We start from the raw sequence: 22,074 nt of genomic DNA on the forward strand, positions 1-22,074 counted from the left end.
ATAATGGAGATGTGCTAGAACCTGGAGCCAATAGTGTGTCCATACTTCAGAAAACATTGGTCAGCTTATCCAGAGGCTACTGCTTGACCAGCCAGACCAGGTGAGTGACCAAGGACCTAAATTAAGTAGAGAGTCTGTGTTTCCTATTGTCACATTGTGTTGTTTTTACCTTACATCAAAACTTACCAAATTAACAAAATCAGTGGAGGTTGTTTTTAGTCTTTGAACACCAAGGAAAGAAATGATAAGTATATGGACCAATGTTTTTTACTGAATTGTTTAGGGAACTCAAGTACTCCAAAGTGAGACACACAAGCTGAAATTAGTGCAGTTTAATAAGAATAGCAACAAGGGAACACGCAATCAGAGAAAAGTGTTATCTTTAGCACTTCAACAAAGACTTTGGGCAACCCTGCTCTAAATGAAATCCTAATAAGTCATATAGTGAGATTTTGTGTAAGCACACACTGGCGGCTTACGTGCCAAAAACCTTAAGGGTTTCTCGCCAACTCCCTCTGAATCCATCGGCTGTACGAAGTCACTCGTGTGTACACATCAGGGCTACTAGAGTTGGCACATATCTCCCCTGAGAAAGAGACGACGCCCGCTGACATCCCGTTGCACACCAATGGACCTCCTGAATCCCTCTGCAATAGCAAACAATGCATTTGAATTCATTCTCCTTTGTGATACAGAAAAACCGAGGAGTCATGTATCATAGTTTGTGCCTTGACCAAGAGAAACTCTAATCTAGTTATAGCCAATAATAGCCTGTCCTGACCAGGAAAAACTAATTGCAGAGTTATAGCCTGTAACAGTGCAGTCATACATAGCAGAAGCCTTGGAAAGCTCTGGGGCCTGTTGCGCACACCGTGCGCCTGGAGATGTTGGCGCCACTCCACCGGCGGCCACACTCTCTGGGTGATATGATGGTGGCGTTGACCTCCTGCAGCTTGTCTGGTGGGGTGCTGTTATCATCTATGTCCCCCCAGCCAGCCGTGGTGCACAGGCTTCCCTCAGCCATCGAACCATTCATCAGCGGGATCAGCTGCACTGCTCTGTTCAGGGTGGCCCTCCCTCTCAACTAAGAAAGATCACAGAGATAGCACACTCTATACACAATCTGTATGTATTCATCTATGTTGTAAATATTCACTCATAGGCCAGTTTATTAGGTACACCACACCGTTCACGAAAAAGGATCGCTCCTACAGACAGTGAGTCACGTGGCCATGGCTTGCTACATAAAGCAGGCAGAAATGCATTGAAACATACAGTTACTGTTCAATTGAATGTTAGATTGGGCAAAACGAGTGACCTAAGTGACTGAGTGTGGTTAATCAAATCAAATCAAATTTTATTTGTCACATACACATGGTTAGCAGATGTTAATGCGAGTGTAGCGAAATGCTTGTCTGTGCCAGGCACGCCGGTTCCAGTATCTCAGAAATGTCCGGCCTCTTTTGCTTTTCACACACAACAGTGTCTAGGGTTTACAGAGAATGGTGTGACAAACAAAAAACATCCAGTCAGCGGCAGCCCTGTGGGCGTAAACAGCTCTTTGATGAGAGAGGTCGAAGGAGACAGGCAAGAATCCTGCAAGTCAACAGTGGTGTGCAGAACGGCATCTCAGAGTGCACAACTCGTAGATCCTTGTCACTGCTATTGCAGCAGACGACCACACCAGGTTTCACTGCTGTCAGATAAAAACAAGTGGGCATGCGATCACCAACACTTGACGATTGAGGAGTGGAAAAGCATTGACTGGTCCGACGAGTCCTGGTTCCTGTTGCATCAAGTTGATGGCAGAGTCAGGATTTGGCATAAGCACCATGAGTCCATGGACCCATCCTGCTTGGTGTCAATAGTACAGGCTGGTGGCTGTGGTGTACTGGTATGGGAATGTTTTCCTGGTACACGTAGGTCTCTTGATACCAACTGAGCAACGATTGAACACCATGCCCCGAATAATTCAGGCTGTTATACACTGAGTGTATATAGGCTATGATTATATACATTATTTTGTATGTATTTTTCATGAATTTTAAACCTACAATGAAGTTTGTATCACTATGGAGATTATTGTAGGCTATGTCCTGGTTATCACTCACCTTGAGAAGCATGATGTCATTCTCCAGGTTGTCCCCAAACCTGGGGTGTGGAATGTATTTAACTACATTGAATTTTTGTTGTGAATTTTCATCCTCTGACAAGTCGTGAGCCCCAAGAACCACCTTGTAACGCCTGAAAATCAGCACATGAAAGAATTTACCTGTGTATTTACCTTGACAGACTGGTGCAATAACATTGAAATACATATTGGATTGATCCTACAGCATTGTTAGACTCAACAACCCTGACGCAACTATCAGCAGACAAAAATGAGAAATTGGCACAAAATAAATATTAGACAATGTTAAAGCATTGGCTCAGAGAAAAGCACCAGGTATGGATTGCTTTCTATTAGAATTGTTCATAACATCACTGGGACAATGTAGTGCCCCTATATAATCAAATTAAACACATGTCACTCAATTCAGTGCTTTCTAGTTCCGTGTATCTAACAATTATCTCAGTTATATTAAAACCAGGAAAATCTGGAGTGTCCCTTGCATATTGATTACAGACCCATACATTTAATAACATTTAGTGACAATAATAACAAAAGTCATAAGAATGGCAAAAGTCTTACCAGACTTGATACATATTAATCAAACAAGGTTTATTAAAAATAAACACAAACATGTTTCGGTATACAATACGCTAAAAAACAAGATGTAGATTTATCAATAATGGCTGTTGATACCTGAAAAGGCTTTTGGCTGTCTTGAATGGCCATTTCTATGAAAAACTTTGGAATCCTTCAACTTTCCAGTTGAAATAATAAATGTCATAAATATATTATATAAATATCCTAAAGCTAAAATATACAGAAATTATACATTATCTGATGATTTTGCTTTAGAAAGGGGTACAAGACAGGGATGGTTCCCAAAGTTGTAATATTTATTTTCAGTAATACCAATTACCCCCCCCCCCCCCCCCCCAAAGACATATATTTAAAAAAAAGTGTACTCCGCCATAATTCACTTCATGGAAAAATGCAACTCTAACTAAAAAGGAAAGTTTTACATCTTCCTAAGTCGGAGGGTGGTTTTAACCTTCCAGACTTTGAATTGTTTCAACTCTCTACCCAAGGCTTTTTCTTGCGACATAATGAAATGCACTAAAGAGTAACACTGGGTACATATTGAAGATGTGCATGCTCATCCCCAGAATGTTTTCACGTGTCTATTTTCAAAAGATAAAGCAAAGAACATTAACAACTTCATAGTTAAGAACACTATAACAACATTGAAGAACATGAAACGGATTCTACAAGAACCAATATCACTCCCTAAAAACAATGGAGCAATCCTTGGATAGCATTTCCGAATTCACCGATTAAATTGGCCCACGTGGAAAACTAAAGGTATAGAAACCGTAAATGATGTGGTAATAGGAAATACAATTATTTCCATGACAGAATTAAAAGCATTTGGGACTGACTAATGTAGACATTTTGAAATGCATGCAGCTTAAAAGTTTTATATCACAAAATGTCCACCTGAAAGCGTTTGGACATCAGATCCTATTTGAGTCAGAAAAAGATACTTGTATGATAGATAAGACGTACAAAACCTTGCAGAGAGATTTAACTGGCAATCAATCGCTTAGAAAAAAATATGAACTATTGGAACCAAGACTTAAAAATAACTGATATTGGCACCAGATGGAGGGACTGTTGGAACGTAACAAACTAAAATTACAGTTAATTTAATTTAATACTCTTAATCCAGTATAAACTAATGTAGAGAATGTATTATACAAGAGACAAAATTCACAAATTACAGCACAATGGCAGAGTCATGTCTTAATGACTCAATCATTATTGCCTTCTGGGAATGCTATAAAGTCCAAAAGTTATGGGCTTGAGTTAGAAAACTATCTGTCAGACGTTTTACAATGTAAATGTACTTTTAATCCGTCTATTGGCATATTTCAAGACATAGTATATCCTCGAGGGTGCGATGAGATACCCAATGGTTTGGACAGTATTATTTGTGTCACTTATATTGAATAAGCTATTACTTAAATACTGGACGTCAAATGATACTCCAACGTCAAGAGAATGGAAGAATCACATGCTTTATTTAAATATGAATCAAATCTGGCTACAGACAGAAACAACATAACATCATCTGAAGTCATATGAGGCAGAGTCTTGCAAGCGTTGGAAACAACATTGGGTGTGGATACAGTGGGTCAATCTGAGCAAGTGTGGTGTCATTCACGTTTGTTGAAATGTATGTCATTGTTAAGTTGTCTATTTTTTTGTTGTCTATGTATGCTTTTTGGTTATTGTAAAAAAAAAAGTAAAATATAAAAATGTAAAAAAACATTTAAATAAATGAGTTTGAGAGATTCTGAAAAGACTTCTCACCTGTCACAGTGAGCAGCAGTGAGGACAAAATCTTCTCTCACCAGAACTCCTCCACAGTAATGTTGACCTCGGGACTGTAAGGAAGCCATGTAAGGACGAGAGTTGCGAGCTGCCTCTCTTCCACCAACAATACCCACCTTTGGCACCTTGTGCCCTTCAGTGCCTTTGAACAGAAAGTAGAGAATACTTTTTGTATAGCTGTTGTCTATAGCTTTGCATTGCTACTGTATCTGCACAGCTTACAACAAATTATTTGTCAGTATTCATTACTGCCATATATAATATGAACTGCCTTTAGAGCTGTATGCAGAAGCATTAACATTTGTCAAATATTCTTTTCGTAACTAGTACTATACTTCAATATTAGTTTGCATGGTGTAGTCAGTTCGGTGCTAATGGAAGTTACTGTGTTATAGAATTTAAACATGCCTTACCATTCACGGCAATGATCAGCACTATGTGAAGAACCACTGAGCGGATTGCCATAGTGCATATGGACAAATGGCATGGTGCACCTCTCGGGTATATAAAGGTGTGTGTGGTGGGGGGAGGGGGGGGGTGGTTATTTCTCAATTTTTTGCTGTTTTCCAAATTCCGGACAGTACGGGGTCTTTGTTTCCCCATTGCCACACACAGACTGTGTCCCAATATTACTCTGTGGCTGGTTTCAAGGGTTCCTTGATGGTGTATTCTGAGGAAAGATGGCTGTGATATTATGAAATCATGTCAGTTAAAGTTGATGTAAATTATTAATGCGTTCAAGATGGCGTAGCAGTTGGACATGTGTTTGTCTTGTCCCGTGTAAATAGTCGGTTTCTTTGTTTTTTTCTTATATATTTTAATCTCATCTATGAACTGAATATACTTTCCTGCAACCCGCCTCACGCAATATGGTGCGGATCTACTATTTTTATACTTTATAACTGGAACCCCCATCAGAAGATAGCCAGCCTACTAGCAAATAGCTAGTAGTCAGTTAGCCACTGCTAGTCAGTTAGCCACTGAGCTCGGACACCAGCCAGCTTCAGCTTGGTCAATACCTGCCAGTCTGCACAGTGCGATATCAACCCAGAGAATATCAGACTGCTTTTCTCTACCACATCACCGGATGGATTCCTGCCGCTAGCTCTGGACCATTACACCTAATCATTGTAGCTAGCCAGCTACAACTAAGTGGCTATGGCTGGCTAACGCATCTGTCCCGAAGCAAGCACCAGTTAGCCTTGAGCTAGCCTCGAGCTAGGCCCATCTCCCAGCTAGCCAAAGAGGTATATGTTACAGGAATTAAATTCCTATATGTTTTAATACCCAATTAATCTTAAACACACTGTCAATTCCTAAACATTTGTAAGACTCTTATTTGCATGAAATGGACAGAGACCAGTCTCAAAATCTATCAGCAGCGTTTATTCTCGAGAGTACTGAACATGATACAGTTTACCACAGATTATAAACTGAAAATGACATCATTAGTTTTCGTAACACCCCGTCTCATCAACCAGCAGTACAATGGCTGTATAGTTCTCAAGCCTTCCCACATCATCTCTCCCTACTAAGACAATTTACGACGCAAGCCAAGGTCTGCCTGTGTAGATAAGCATTCTAGCCAGTCTGGCTATAAGTTCATTCATTTCTACCAAGGAATAGACAGTCATTGTTCTACTTCTTGATTATATTTACACACATTATATGCAGTACTAGAGTTAAAAGAAAATTCCTTCATTTATACAGTAACATAATAGTATTCTGATTAGTCAGTCCTGATTTAAATGTATACATAATTAGTCATTATTGATAAAAAAAATCCCTTAACAGTATACCAGCTAAATCTTGGGCTACAATACTTTTACACCTGCATTGTTTGCTGTTTGGGGTTTTAGGCTGGGTTTCTGTACAGCACTTTGAGATATCAGCTGATGTACGAAGGGCTATATACATAAATTTGATTTGATTTGAATACCCCTTGGCCTGGACCCTTTATATCCGACACGCAGCCCCGTCGATTCATCACAACTGGTCTGCCGACGTAATTGTCCAAGGTGGTTTCAACAGGCTTTTCCGTTGCGATGTCGCCGAAGACCCATCTGCTAGCCCCGTCCACTAGCTTTCTGAATCGCCGTGTCTCCTTCTCGCCTAGCATAGTAGCGACTACCAAACGGCTCCCTGACTCACCTATTGCTGCTCATTGGACCCTATGATCACTTGGCTACACATGCCTCTCCCTAATATCAATATACCTTGTCTACTGCTGTTTCGGTTAGTTATTATTGTTTTATTTCACTGTAGAGCCCCCAACCCCGCTCAACATGCCTTAGCTCTTTTGTCCCACCCCCCACACATGCGGAGACTTCACCTGGCTTAACTGGTGCCTCCAGAGATACAACTTCTCTCATTGTCACTCAATGCCTAGGTTTACCTCCACTGTACTCACATCCTAGCATACCATTGTCTGTACATTATGCCCTGAATCTATTCTACCACGCCCAGAAATCTGTTCCTTTTATTCTAGACGACCAGTTCTTATAGCTTTTAGCCGTACCCTTATCCTACTCCTCCTCTGTTCCTCTGGTGATGTAGAGGTTAACCCAGGCCATGTAGCCCCCAGCACTACACCTATTCCCCAGGTGCTCTCATTTGTTGACTTCTGTAACCGTAAAAGACTTGGTTTCATGCATGTTAACATCAGAAGCCTCCTCCCTAAGTTTGTTTTATTCACTGCTTTAGCACACTCCGCCAACCCTGATGTCCTAGCCGTGTCTGTATCCTGGCTTAGGAAGGCCACCAAAAATTCTGAATTTTCCATCCCCAACTACAACATTTTCCGACAAGATAGAACTGCTAACGGGGACGGATTTGCAATCTACTGCAGAGTTCTGTCATACTATCCAGGTCTGTGCCCAAATAGTTCAAGCTTCTACTTTAAAAAAATCCACCTTTCCAGAAATAAGTCTCTCACCGTTGCTGCTTGTTATAGACCCCCCTCAGTCCCCAGTTGTGCCCTGGACACCATATGTGAATTGATTGCCCCACATCTATCTTAAGAGTTCGTACTGTTAGGTGACCTAAACTGGGATATGCTTAACACCCTGGCCATCCTACAATCTAAGCTAGATGCCCTCAATCTCACACAAATTATCAAGGAACCTACCAGGTACAACCCTAAATCCGTAAGCATGGGCACCCTCATAGAAATCATCCTGACCAACTTTCCTTCTAAATACAACTCTGCTGTCTTCAACCAGGATCTCAGCGATCACTGCCTCATTGCCTGCATCCATAATGGGTCCGTGGTCAAACGACCACCCCTCATTACTGTCAAACGCTCCGTAAAACACTTCAGCGAGCAGGCCTTTCTAATCGACCTGGCCCAGGTATCCTGGAAGGATATTGACCTCATTCCGTCAGTAGAGGATGCCTGGTAGCTCTTTAAAAGTGCTTTCCACCATCTTAAATAAGCATGCCCCATTCAAAAAAATGTAGAACTAAGAACAGATATAGCCCTTGGTTCACCCCTTGACCAGCACAAAAACATCCTGTTCACCAACTACTTCTCAGATAGAGTTCAGTGTGTCAAATCGGAGGGCCTGTTGTCCAGACCTCTGGCAGTCTCTATGGGGGTGCCACAGGGTTCAATTCTCAGGTTGACTCTTTTCTCTGTATATATCAATGATGTCGCTCTTGCTGCTGGTGATTCTCTGTTACACTTCTACGCAGACGACACCATTCGGTATACTTCTGGCCCTTCTTTGGACACTGTGTTAACAAACCTCCAAACGAGCTTCAATGCCATACTACACTCCTTCCGTGGCCTCCAACTGCTCTTAAATGCAAATAAAACTAAATGCATGCTCTTCAACCAATTGCTGCCCGCACCCACCCGCCCGACTAGCATCACTACTCTGGACGGTTCTGACTTAGAATATGTGGACAACTACAAATACCTAGGTGTCTGGTTAGACTGTAAACTCTCCTTCCAGACTCACATTAAGCATCTCCAATCCAAATACTTATATCTTCCTCTCTAACTTTAAGCATCAGCTGTCAGAGTATCTTACTGATCACTGTACCTGTACACAGCCAATCTTTAAAAAGCACACCCAACTACCTCATCCCCATATTGTATTTTTTGTTGCTCTTTTGCACCCCAGTATCTCTACTTGCACATCAAAATTGTAATTATTGTAAATTGTCATTATTTCGCCACTATGGCCTATTTATTGCCTTACGTCCCTAATCTTACTACATTTGCACACACTGTATTTTGTGTTATTGACTGTACGTTTGTTTATCCAATGTGTAACTCCAATGTGTAACTGTGTTGTTGTTTGTGTCCCACTGCTTTGCTTTATCTTGGCCAGGTCGCAGTTGTAAATGAGTACTTTTTCTCAACTGGCCTACCTGTTTAAATAAAGGTGAAATATATATATTTTTTAAATGATACTCAAACATGCAGAAGCATTATTTTAGAAAGCAAATTGCAAAGGCTCCATGTTGTGGTATTGCTGCGGGCACTTGTGCAATGAGAAGCTACCACTTGCCGTTGTTGGCATTGTTGGGACATTGTGGTGTTTACCAGGATTTTCTTATGTAAACCTTTCCCAGCATTCGCTGGTTTGAATAGCCTGCAAAACTGTTTAGGTACAACAAACATTACATTCTATCTGATGTGTGTGCAATTCTTTATATTGATCACAAGAGACATTTCACTCCGATCTGTTAGGCACACATTTATTTCCCTTAGACGACAGTACATACATGGTAATTGGTATGCATTTAACATAGACAATTAAGATAGACACCCAATGTAAGAAAAACATCAGGAGTACGAGTAGGTATTAATATACAAATAATTGGACTGCAATCAAAACTAGCATATTAGCATGTTCATTTTGCAGGATAAATCCTAACATGTTTTCTTGTTGATTACCTTCTCTATCCAGAGTAAGAACTTGGAAATCTGACTATAGACATCGGGGATGTACAGAGAGTCACAGTTTCCATCCGAGTTGACGGAGATGACACCCACAGCCTTTCCATTGAACACCAAAGGACCACTAGAATCCCCCTGTGGTTACATACCAGTCAAAATTGTCCCATTTCGGTGCATGTATGATGTAGGCTACACATGTATGAACATCACATTGTCTTCCTACAATTTTCAAAGTCAATATTATATTTCTTTGGAGTTAAACATCACTGGCAAGCCGTTCTTGGTCAGGTATTCACCTGTACAGATGACCTTGGGAGGAAGTTTACGCCACTCCTTCTGGCAGACATTCAGGACAATGGTAGACATGTCCACCACTTGAAGGTCATCAACAAGGCACTTGGTGTTGGGTTTGATGACTTGGTCCTAGAATTTTCCCTGTTTTCACAGCTTTATTTTATTTAGCCTTCTTCGACAGCTTGAAACACATGTGTAGGCCAAAACGTGGGAATCTGTAGTATTTGCAATTACTGATGAATGCATATGACCTATTAGGATGTACACTTAGTAATAGTGTAAATAATAATATAAAGACAAATTCTATTGATACAAATATGTCACTATAGGCCTACCTTCAGAATCATGATGTCACTACCAGTGTCAACATCTTCATAGTTGGTTGCATTTGTTTTCCACATTGTATCTGACAGAGATGGTACTGCAGGGTATTCTTCTGTGCTTTTTTTCCTCTCCCATTGATGAGATAGTAAAAGTGGCCACAATGAACTAAACGGTAAGGTAATAGGCATTTGTTCAGATCTCATTGATGCCCATCAAGTTCAGGAGAGAGAATTACCCAGATAGGTCAGGGGTACAGTAAGTAGTTTGTTTGTGGTGTGCATTGTGCTTGGAGAGCTTGTCAGGAATACCTGATTCACCCTTGGCCCCTTTGTATACACAAGATGGTCGATCTGAGGACAGCTGTGGTTTCACTTCTATGATGACTATCTAGGATGTTTCCATCGATCCTTGTATGGTTTTCCTGTAAAGCCAAGGTACGCGTGTTCTGCATTTACCATAACTCTGTCGGCCCTTCTGCATAGGAATAGGTGGAGGGTTATCATGGGGACCTTATATGTGACACACTGATTGTTGCCAATCCTCCTTGTTGTCGTGTTGATGACCTTATACTGTTTGTATATGATTGGCTGGTGGTAATTTAGAGTGATTGAATACTCATAGTTGCATGCAGTGCTGCATTTACCTCATATAGGTCAAATCAACTTCCTCATGCAAGAGCTGTGTCTTCTCCTGGTTGATGCTCTCCTGTGTTACCATGCCAACCTTTGGTTTACATAGGCTGACGACATTCTTGATGCTTTGAAAGACACAGTGACAGTCATAAGACCTTGCCACTCTCAGTGGTCCTGCACTAGAGGAAGAGGGGAGGGGGCATATCTTCTTACAATGAAAAACTAGTTGAGATAGGCCTGCACAGTGCACCTATTCAGAACAGTATGTAAACTACAAAAGGGCCATACCTTTCTAGTCACTGTAGAAACAGTAAATCACATTTTAAAATGTAATGTTAGTTTAAGAGGAAGTTGTGTTGTGCTCATTGAAATGTAACCTTTTTTGGGGGTGTATATGTACTTTACTATTTATATTTTTGACAAGTTTCACTTCACTACATTCCTAAAGAAAATGTACTTTTTACTCCATACATTTTCCCTGACTCCCCCAAGTACTTGTAACATTTCGAATGCTTAGCACGACAGGAAAATGGTCCAATTCACACACTTATCAAGAGAACATCCCTGGTCTTCCCGACTGCCTCTGATCTGGCACTAAACACAAATGCTTCGTTTGGCACTAAAGTAATACTGCAAAAAATGTGGCAAAGCAATTCACTTTTTGTCCTGAATACTAAATCCTAGAGGAAAACCTGATTCAGTCAGCTTTCCACCAGACACTGGGAAAATAATTCATCCTTCAGGTGGAATATAACCTAAAACACAAGGCCAAATCTACACTGGAGTTACCAAGAACATTTACATTTAAGTCATTTAGCAGACGCTCTTATCCAGAGAGTGAATGGGTCCGTCCGAGTTGCAGTTTTGACTTAAATCTACTTTAAAATCTTAGCAAGACCTGAAAATGGTTGTCAAGCAATGTTCAATAACCAATTTGACAGAGCTTGAAGAATTTTGAAAAAGAATGGGCAAATGTTGCACAGTCCAAGTGTGGAAGCCTCTTAGAGACTCAGAAAAACCTCACAGCTGTAATTGTTGCCAAAGGTGCTTCTACAAAGTATTGACTTATGGGTATGAATACGTATGTAAATTATATTTTCTGTGTGAATACGCATGTAAATGAGATATTTTCTGTATTTCATTTTCAATACATTTGTACACATTTCTAAAACATGTTTTCCCTTTGGGACATTGTGTGTAGATGGGTGAGAGAAAAAAATATTCAATCCATTTTGAATTCAGGCTGTAACAACACTTTCTGAAGACAGACACCACAGTGATCATGTCCTCTGGTCTGAAAACAGAAGCTGTGTTGTGGTTTCAAAGCATTGTGACAGCTTCATGAAACGAGTTACTCTGTATTCTTGACCACAAGTTTCCATGTGTGGTGGTGTTTGGTGATGACAGCTGAAGATGCGAGAAGAGCTCGCTGTCTGAAGAGGTATACTCAAATCAAACGTTTATTGGTTGCAGCGAAATGCTTATGTTACTAGCTCCTAACAATGCAATAAAATGTCAAACAAGTACACAAATTGAATAAAATAATCACAAATCAATAAATGTCAGAATTTATCCAATTAACAACCCAAATAGCACTAACAGTAATCCAAATGACTTGAGGCTGTTACTGAAAATCAACTAAAATACAAACATACACGTGCATGCATATACACTAATCCTACTCGAGCACACACACACACACGGTACAGAGCTCATTGAAGAACGGACATCCTTTATTGTTTGATACAATGATATAGAATTGTCACTCAGTTAATGTCTCATTCCTTAATACTTAATGATAGACTTGATCCAGGAAAGATACTTGGATATTTTGGTGTAGACGTTGGGCTTCTGTGGTTCATTGCAGTTTCCTTGCTGGTTGAATGACACAACACCTACTGCTGTCCCCTTACACACCAGAGGACCTCCTGAATCTCCCTGCAATGATAGTTGAAATAAGGTCATTCAACTAAATTACTCTACATTTGCAAAGAACGTCACTATAATTAGAATGAAAGATATTCTATGACCGTACCTTGCAAACACCTTTGTAATCAGCAGGTGTACCACCTGGCACATATCATAGGGGGAAACTGGCACCACAACCCTGTCTAAGGTCTCTGGCAGGAACTTCTGTCTACATCAGTGACATTTACCTCCCGAAGGTGTGGGTTTGCAGAGCCCCCTATTTTGGTGGCATTCACCGTACCATGGTACAGAAGGATTTGGCCTTGATGTCCAGGTCTTTCTTAGGGAGAGGGATCTGCTGCACAGCTTCACTCTTCAGGGTAGTTTTAACAAGCTACATTTGGAGCACATGACTATACAGCAGTTGATTCTCTAATAAGCTACAAGATATTATACACATCTTCAAAAGGTTCATACATGACTGTATGCAAAGCATACAGGACTAAGATTGAATCATACTACACCAGCTCCGACGCTGGTCGGATATGGCAGGACTTGCAAACTATTACGAACTACAAAAGGGAAGTACAGCGGCGAGCTGGCCCGTGACACGGGCCTACCAGACGAGCTAAATTACTTCTATGCTCGCTTTGAGGCAAGTAACGCTGAAACATGCATGAGAGATTCAGCTGTTCCGGATGACTGTGATCACGCGCGATGTAGCCGATGTGTGTAAGACCTTTAAAACAGGTTAACATCCACAAGGCCGCAGGGCCAGACGGATTACCAGGATGTGTACAGCGAGCATGCGCTGATCAACTGGCAAGTGTCTTCACTGACATTTGTAACATGACCAAGTCTGTAATACTAACATGTTTCTAGCAGACCATCATAATCCCTGTGCCCAAGAACACTAAGGTAACTTGCCTAAATGACTACTGACCCATAGCACTCACGTCTGAAGCCATGAAGACTTTGAAAGGCTGGTCATGGCTCACATCAACACCATTATCCCAGAAACCCTAGACCCACTCCAATTGGCATACTGCCCAAACAGATCCCCAGATGATGCAATCTATTGCACTCAACACTGCCCTTTGTCACCTGGACAAAAGGAACACCTATGTGAGAATGCTATTCATCGACTACAGCGCAGCATTCAACACCATAGTGACCACACAGCACATCACTAAGCTAAGGACCCTGGGACTAAACACCTCCCTATGCAACTGGATCCTGGACTTCCTGACGGGCCCCCCCCCAGGTGGTAAGGGTAGGTAACAACATCCGCCACGCTGATCCTCAACACAGGGGCCCCTCGGGGTGCGTTCTCAGTCACCTCCTGTTCACTCATGACTGCATGGCCAGGCATGACTCCAACACCAAGTTTGCCGATGACAACGGTGGTATGCCTAGTCACCGACAACGACAAGACAGCCTATAGGGAGAAGGTCAGAGACCTGTCCGTGTGGTGCCAGGACAGCAACCTCTCCCTCAACGTGATCAAGACAAAGGAGATGTGGACAACAGGAAGAGGAGGACCGAGCACGCCCCCATTCTCATCGATGGCACAGTTTGAGAGCTTCAAGTTCCTTGGTGTCCACATCACCAACAAACGAACATGGTCCAAGCACACCAAGACAGTCGTGAAGAGGGCACGACAAAACCTATTCCCACTCAGGTGACTGGAAAGATTTGGCATGGGTCCTCAGATCCTCAAAAGGTTCTACAGCTGCACCATCGAGAGCACTGGTTGCAGCGCTGCCTGGTATGGCAACTGCTCGGCCTACTACAGAGGGTAGTGCGTACGGCTCAGTACATCACTGGGGCAAAGCTTCCTTCTATCCAGGACCTCCATGCCAGGCGGTGACAGAGGAAGTCCCTAACAATGGTCAAAATTGTCAGACTCCAGCCACCCTAGTCAGACTTCTCTCTGCTACTGTACGGCAAGCGGTACCGGAGCGCCAAGTCTAGGTCCAAAAGGCTTCTTAACAGCTTCTACCACCAAGCCAGAAGTCTCCTGAACAGCTAATCGAAGGGCTACCCAGAACACTCTTATTTATTATCTATGCATAGTCACTAACTCTACCTATATGTACATATTGCCATTTTCTTCCTGCTGCTGTTTAATTATTTGTTACTTCTATTTTTTACTTAACACCAGTCTCAATGTCAACAGTGAAGAGGTGACTCTGGGATGCTGGCCTTCTAGGCAGAGTTTGTCTGTCCAGTGTCTGTGTTCTTTGGCCAATAAAAATAAAAGATTAAGATGGGCAAGTCTGTGATATGGACTTTTCTTTGCAACTCTGCCTAGGCCAGCATCCCGGAGTCACCTCTTCACTGTTGAGACTGGTGTTTTGTGGGTACTATTTAATGAAGCTGCTAGTTGGACAAACTGGACACAAATGTACTTGTCCTCTTGCTCATTTGTGCACCGGGGCCTCCCCCTCTTTCTATTCTGGCTAGAGCCAGTTTGCGCTGTTCTGTGAAGGGAGTAGTATACAGCATTGTACGAGATTTTCCATTTCTTGGCAATTTCTCACATGGAATAGCCTTCATTTCTCAGAACAAGAAAAGACTGACGAGTTTCAGAAAGGACTTTTCCTGGCCATTTGGAGCCTGTAATCTAACCCACAAATGCTGATGCTGCAGATACTCAACTAGTTTTGGAAAGACTTCTGGAGCCAGAGCTGGATGATCCGCAGTGGATATTAAAGTTGGCTATATAACTGACATCACCTGCCACCTGAACACGGCTCCAGCTCCCAGGGTAAAATAAACCTCCGGGCAAAATGCTGCGTGTGCTCACAGAATCTCCACTGTTCATACCTTCATTTCCCAAAACTAAGAGCAGTCACCACATCCAACCCAGACATACTGCAACAGCTATGATGCATTTGTGTGTGTTGGAAGAGTTGAAGTTGGGAGTCAAGATTCAAGGATATCATGGAGTACAAGGAGTTACTCGAACATCATTGAGAACACCTTTCATGTGCCAGTGTCATCTCTGACCCCAGTCTTCACACAGCCCTTTGTCCTGACCATGCTGGAATAGAGAGTGAGATCATTTGCCTGCAGCTCCACTACACATTGCAAGGGGAACTAAGATCAGGGGTTACCCACTTCTGGAGCCTTGTGTCAGACAGAGTATCCTCTTCTGAAGGAGTGTGTGCAAAAGGTGACCATTTTTTGTCAGCACTTATTCATCTGAAGAAACATTTTCCACCAACGAACATTGTGAAATAAAAACAGAGAAACGGACTGACCAATGCACACCTGGGTTGCCTCACAAGGATAGCAACAGACTATACATTTATAATGCATTTAGTCAAGGAGCAGAAGGGACATTTTCACTCATCCAACTACTGAGGTAACCCTTAACATGGGTCTTATACATGTGATGTAGCCCATTTCAAATCAAATGTATTTATATAGCCCTTCGTACATCAGCTGATATCTCCAAGTGCTGTACAGAAACCCAGCCTAAAACCCCAAACAGCAAGCAATGCAGGTGTAGAAGCATGTGTGCATGTATAGATTTGTGATGTGCTGTACATCAAATCTATTGCATGTGCTCTATTGTTCTGAATTTGCTCTCAATTGACAATATTGGAAGAAAAGGTACAACAAATTAAAGATCTGTGCAGCACTCTATGATTGTCTCAACACAAAGTGTCCCCCTTCAAAAAAATAGTGAGTAATACTGATGTAGGGTTTGGAGTGGCGTGTGGCTTCCGCTCCATTCACCATGCCAGAGTCCAGGTAGGCTGGGACAGAGAGCTTTTCCTAATTAAACGTAAGCAGTGGTTGGCCATCACGTCAATACAAGATATTCATTTATTTTTCATCACATCAATTGTTCTACTCTTTACCATACAACTAATTGATTCATTGTACCATAATTGTCAGGTTACCTTGTAAAACCAAAAAGAACACCTGTGTGTCTATATCACTTTCATCCATTTGCTGTTTTAGAGGAGAGACAAAGGTGAGAAGGTCAAAAGTTTCTCTCTGCTGCCCTCTCACCCCAGAGTGAGTAGAGGTCAAAGCTGAAGTTGTCTTACCTGTGAGCCCTGGAGCAGGCAGGAGAGTGATGTCTGAGAACGTGTCTGAGAGAGAGTGTGATGGGGTCTTTGTCTTCTCAGACTGGTGGGTTTAGAAGTGCAGAGTGTCTCTATGATCTTATTCACAGGCTCTCACCTATCAGAGTGTGAACTTTCCTTACGTACTATCAATTGACACCTCTTATTGTCACGCCCTGATCTGTTTCACCTGTCTCATTATTGTCTCCACACCCTCCAGGTGTTGCTTGTTTTCTCCTGTGTATTTATCCCTGTGTTTCCTGTCTCTCTGGGTCAGTTTGTTTCAAGTCTACCAGTGGTTGCCATTGCACCTGCTTTCTATTTTCACGGTGCTAGTTCGCCTGGTTTTGACCCTTGCCTGTATCCTGGACTCTGTGCCTGCCTGCCTGCCTGCCTGCCTGCCTGCCCGCCCGCCCGCCCGCCGACCTGTACCTCTGCCTTTCTTTGGATTACTCACCTCTGCCAGCCCTGCCCTGTCTTCTGTTTGTCCCTGTTTGAACATTAAATATTGTTACTTTGACAGTCTGCATCTGGGTCTTACTTTGATTCCTGATACTTATTGGCCTAGATCATCCACCACATTGTGACTGTTAATATTTGCTGGGATAACAGCCCTGAGATTAAAGATTTTAGTTGACTTTCTTTGCTCAAACAGATTTTTTCACTTGAAAAATGGCTTAAAGTCATTGTAGTTTCAGATAGTATTCATGCTTTTTATTGATTTATTTTACCAGGTAAGTACTTTAATGCTTGTATTTATACTGAACAAAAATATACACGCAACAATTTCAATGATTTTACTGAGTCAACTGAAATAAGTTAATTAGGTCCTAATCTATGGGTTTCACCTGGGAGGACATAGGCCAGGCCCAGCCAATCAGAAATACTTTTTCCCAACAAAAGGGCCTTTTTACAAACATTCTCCTCAGCTTTATCAGCTGTTTGGGTGGCTGGTCTCAGATGATCCCGCATGTGAAGAACCCATATGTGGATGTCCTTGCCTGGCGTGGTTACACGTGGTCTGATTGTGAAGCTGGTTGGACATACTGCCAAATTATCTAAAATGACATATGTAGAGAAATTAGCATTACATTCTCTGGCAAAAGCTCTGAACATTTCTGCAGTCAGCATGTCAATTGCATGCTCTCTCAAACTTGTGACAAAATGGCACATTTTAGAGTGGCCTTTTATTGTGCCCAGCACAAGGTGCAGCTGTGTAATGATAACGCTGTTTAATCAGCTTCTGGCTATGCCACACCTGTCAAGTGGATGTATTGTCTTGGCAAATGAGAAACGCTCACAAACAGGGATTTAAACATTTGAGAGAAATATGTTTTTTGTGCGTATGGAACATTTCTGTGATCTTTTATTTCAGCTCATGAAACATGAGACCAACAATTTACATGTTGCTTTTCGATTTTTGTTCAGTGTAGTTTAGAAATGCTTGTAGACTCATTTTGTCAGCCATGTGTCTCAGGTACTGACTTGGCTAGTTAAATAAAGGTTAAAAAAAAAGCTGTTAAGCTGTTCTTGCCAAAATATGGACTTGTTATTTTACCAAATATCTTCTGTATACCACCCCTAACCTTGTGTAAACACAAATGATTAGCTCAAACACATTAAGACGGATAGAAATTCCACAAATTAAATTTTAACAAGGCACACCTGTTAATTGAAATGCATTCCAGGTGACTACCTCATGACTGTAGTTGAGAGAATGGCAAATGTGCAAAGCTGTCAGTCATCAAGGCAAAGCGTGGCTACTTTGAAGAACATAAAATATATTTGAATTGGCTTAACACCTTTTTGGTTACTACATGTTTCCATATGTGTTATTTCATAGTTTCGATGTCTTCACTTTTATTCTACAATGTAGAAAATAGTAAAAAGAAAGAAAAACCCTTGAATGAGGAGTGTGTCCAAACTTTTGACTGGTAACTGCATTTTTAAATGTGTGGTTGATGTATTTGATATCTTTCCATTCCTTCCATTCCAGCCATTACAATGAGAACATCCTATTTTAATGCTCCTCCCAGCAGCCTCCTCTGATGTGTGGAGACCTCAAGTTACTGTAGGATTCAGCTCATAGATTTGAGCCTTTAAAAGTAAATCAGATACTGCAGTATATCCAGTGGAGGGGGCAAGAGACTCAGAGAAATATGAGCTGCCACTGAAAGTTATGCAGTCTTCTAACCAGGAGATGGCGCAGCTTCCCCAAAACAACAGACTGGTTCAGCCATTGTACCAGACAGGGAGCATGTTTGCTTGTGGGGGTCTCTTTTTGGGATAGAAAACACACATTTTTTGTCATGACTGCTCTTTAATTATTTGTTATTTTATTTGAAATTTTTACTTATCACTTATTTTTCTTAACTGCATTGTTGGTTAAGGGATTGTAGGCATTTCACGGTAACGTCTACACCTGTTGTATTGTTGCATGTGACAAATAACATTTGATTTGATTTGACCTTCTTTGATGTGCTTTTTAGGGCAAATAGTTAACAAATAAGGTCCTCTGTAGAGAGTAATGAACCTGTTCAGGAGTAAGAGGTTTTTATGTTTGTTCAGTTGCTCTCGTCCCTTCATCTTGCTCCCCTAGTTTTGGTCATCAATTGAGGTTAATTGCAATGCTCACTTGGAATGAGGAAGCCACTCTAACTGAGGAAATGACTCCAACCTCTGTCTTCTCCATCATTATCAAGACAACAGGTCGGCCCCTCCAGAGTAGCCCGCCTTCAGCTCTTACATTGGAGTTACTGACAGACAGGGGCCCATGTAGTCAGCAGACAGCGGCCCATGTAGTCAGCAGTGCATGGGGGAGATCAGCCACTGCTACTCGGTGTGCTTACCCAATGCCAGAGAGAAAGCCTCCCACCCCCCCCACCCTCCAGCTCCCCCAGCTCAAAGCCCTCTAATGCTCTAACGGTTTGGCCCATTGATGTGGAGGGGCTCTCTTTCTGTGTCATGTTAGGAGAGCCCTGGATCATGTTTGACATGAGGGTCTGAGAGGGCTGATGAATGCAGCTCAGCAGTGTGATTTGGGAACGTGGAGCTCAGCTCAGTGTGGGTGGGACCATCAGGTATCAGAGGAACATGCCTCTAATGCATGGAGTAATTCACACTTGGATCAAGCAATACATATCATGGGGTTGGATGAGGCAGTACATATAATGTAAGTGTTTGCACCTGTGAATAAAACACAAGGAAAAAGGCTACAAACACAATGATGTATTATTAGAAAACGTATATATATATCTTAACTTCTTATCTTTCTGTAGTGTTGTAAGAGGCACCGGGTTCAGAACAGCCCCCAAAATTCAACCTCGGTAAAAGCAGGGGCTTCTAATGATGAGGTTACACTCCTCTTGAATCTTACAAATGTTCCTTCTTCTCATGTGCTTATACCCTTTGTATGATTACCCAGAGTCATACCTACAGTACATTGTACCAAGAGGCTTCATACCTACAGCAGTTACACAATACCAGATATTACTCATTTTTGTGTGGACCACAATTGAAACATTACTCATTTTACTTCAGCGAGCTTTGGAAGAGGATCCCCACCTAATGTCACAGTTGTTATGGAGGAGAAGGAAGTGGAGGCAGAGATGGAGGACACACACAAATGTGGGACTAGAAGGAGAAATGGATTCATTAGGCTCCAGAGGGGACTATAATATAAGCTCATAGCCTGTCTAGACTCGCGGCAGTCTGGTAAAAAACTCTAGACCCTCTTAGTGTAGGCTACATGTCATAGCCACTCTTTGATTCCACAGCCTGTCTCTATATTTCTCTTGGGTACTGAGAAAACGATTGCATTTCAAAGGCTGCTTAATTTCAATTCCTCATCTGTGGCTCTCCGTAGGAAAAATGAGCCCCCTCAAACTGAACTGTGACCTCCCGTTGTATTCCTCTCCCTCTGCCAACAGTGTCAAGTTATCTGTGTTCTGTCCTTGAGAATCAGATGATGACAAGGCTTGACAGAGGAAACTGACACTTTCTGGTCATGGTTATTTTATGCGTCTGATACAGCCGCCAGGATAATCCAATAAAAACCTTCTCACCACAGCGAGACCAGCTTATTTTTTAAACTCCCAAAGAAGGAAAAATAAGCTGTGACAAAAACCTCATTTTAAACAGTAGATGTGGAAAAATGCTTCTGTAAGGAAGAGCACCCACCTGCGAGTCTTTGAACAGAAAAGGCCAGCGTGTGCTACCGTAGCTTTAGCTCTGAGAAAATATCCCAGCGCAGATGGTGCCAAAAGACAGAGACACTCGAACCACTCTCCCTTGGAGAATTACTCCACACACACTAGAGCTCAGGGTGGATAAGGTTTGGCACGCCCCAGGCTTCGCATGAACCTGTCCCAACTTAGGCCTTTTCCAGTCACCAAAAGCCAAAGACAACCTTATGATGTTGACTGGGACTTCATCCAAAATCTGTCCTGCTTCGGTTGGCCAAACTATCTAGACGGAGACTAGCCTCAGCCCCTCCAACCCCTACACCCTCTCCCCATCCTCTTAGCCTTCCCTTCCCATCCTGCGGTGTCTGACATGCTCGCAGGCATCTGAAGAATGCCACACAGGGTTGAGGCTGGACGGAGGCCTCTGTGGCACCGCGTACCTGTGGAGTGGCATGGCGGGGCTTTGGGGGTAATGTGGCTGGCGCGTGTGCCACTCAGCAGCCCTGTCTCATGTGGCTGCAGACACACAGACTAATCCACTCACTCAGTGATGAGAAGGCCCGATATGGCCCGTCTGATGGATCTGATGCCTGCTGCCAAGACTCCGACAGAGGGAGTTTGGCCAGACAGCCACAGAAGGAACACAAAAGTAAAGGAATTTCTGAAAGTTATGGAACTTAACCCAATCTAACTGACAATGTAACTCATTCTTACTGAGTTCTATAAGGAAGAAAAGAAACGTTCAGCTTTTTCTGAGACATTGGGCATATTCTCATATTCTTCTAACACACACAGGTACACACATGCGCACGTGCACTTATCATCTGTCCCTCAGTCCATTCAACGTAATAACTTGGGCTGTTTTTGTAACAAAACAAGACCCTAATCCAAAACTCAGGGAGCTGTGAATGGCCCGGAACAAAATGGCAGACAAATGACAAGGATTAGAGTAGGCCTGTGAAAGACTGAAGGGTTTGCTATTGATCTTCGGTGGTCCTGGGCTGTCTTTGGGCTTTTATGTCTGAAAACCCCACTGGGTAAGAGCATGCAGGGCCACTCCAGAACCCCCTCGGCCACCGAGAGACACAACAGCCACAATTAGTCTCAGGGGCTGTAATAGCAATTCAATAAGCGCTTTAAAATTGTGCGCCTTTCCTCCTCCCTTTTCGCCTACACTGCATAGATCGGTATTATGAGTGGCAAGGTTTTCTTTCTCCCGCCCACCACAGTTCTTTTC

The 22,074-nt window shown here is 42.3% G+C and overlaps 1 protein-coding gene across 1 annotated transcript; it reads right to left on the reverse strand.

Annotated features, from left to right (window-relative positions):
- Nucleotides 1-317: 317 nt before the first annotated feature.
- On the reverse strand, nt 318-5,014 carry LOC123997094 (complement factor D-like). The gene is made up of 5 exons (XM_046301125.1): nt 4,918-5,014; nt 4,484-4,646; nt 2,112-2,244; nt 830-1,084; nt 318-647 (listed from the first exon to the last, which is right to left on the reverse strand). Exons 1-5 carry the CDS (start codon nt 4,967-4,969, stop codon nt 492-494), a joined length of 759 nt encoding a protein of 252 aa, XP_046157081.1. The 5' UTR covers nt 4,970-5,014; the 3' UTR covers nt 318-491.
- Nucleotides 5,015-22,074: the final 17,060 nt, after the last annotated feature.

This window comes from Oncorhynchus gorbuscha, linkage group LG15 (genome assembly GCF_021184085.1).
Source record: "Oncorhynchus gorbuscha isolate QuinsamMale2020 ecotype Even-year linkage group LG15, OgorEven_v1.0, whole genome shotgun sequence".
In the NCBI taxonomy this organism is placed as follows: Eukaryota; Metazoa; Chordata; class Actinopteri; order Salmoniformes; family Salmonidae; genus Oncorhynchus; species Oncorhynchus gorbuscha.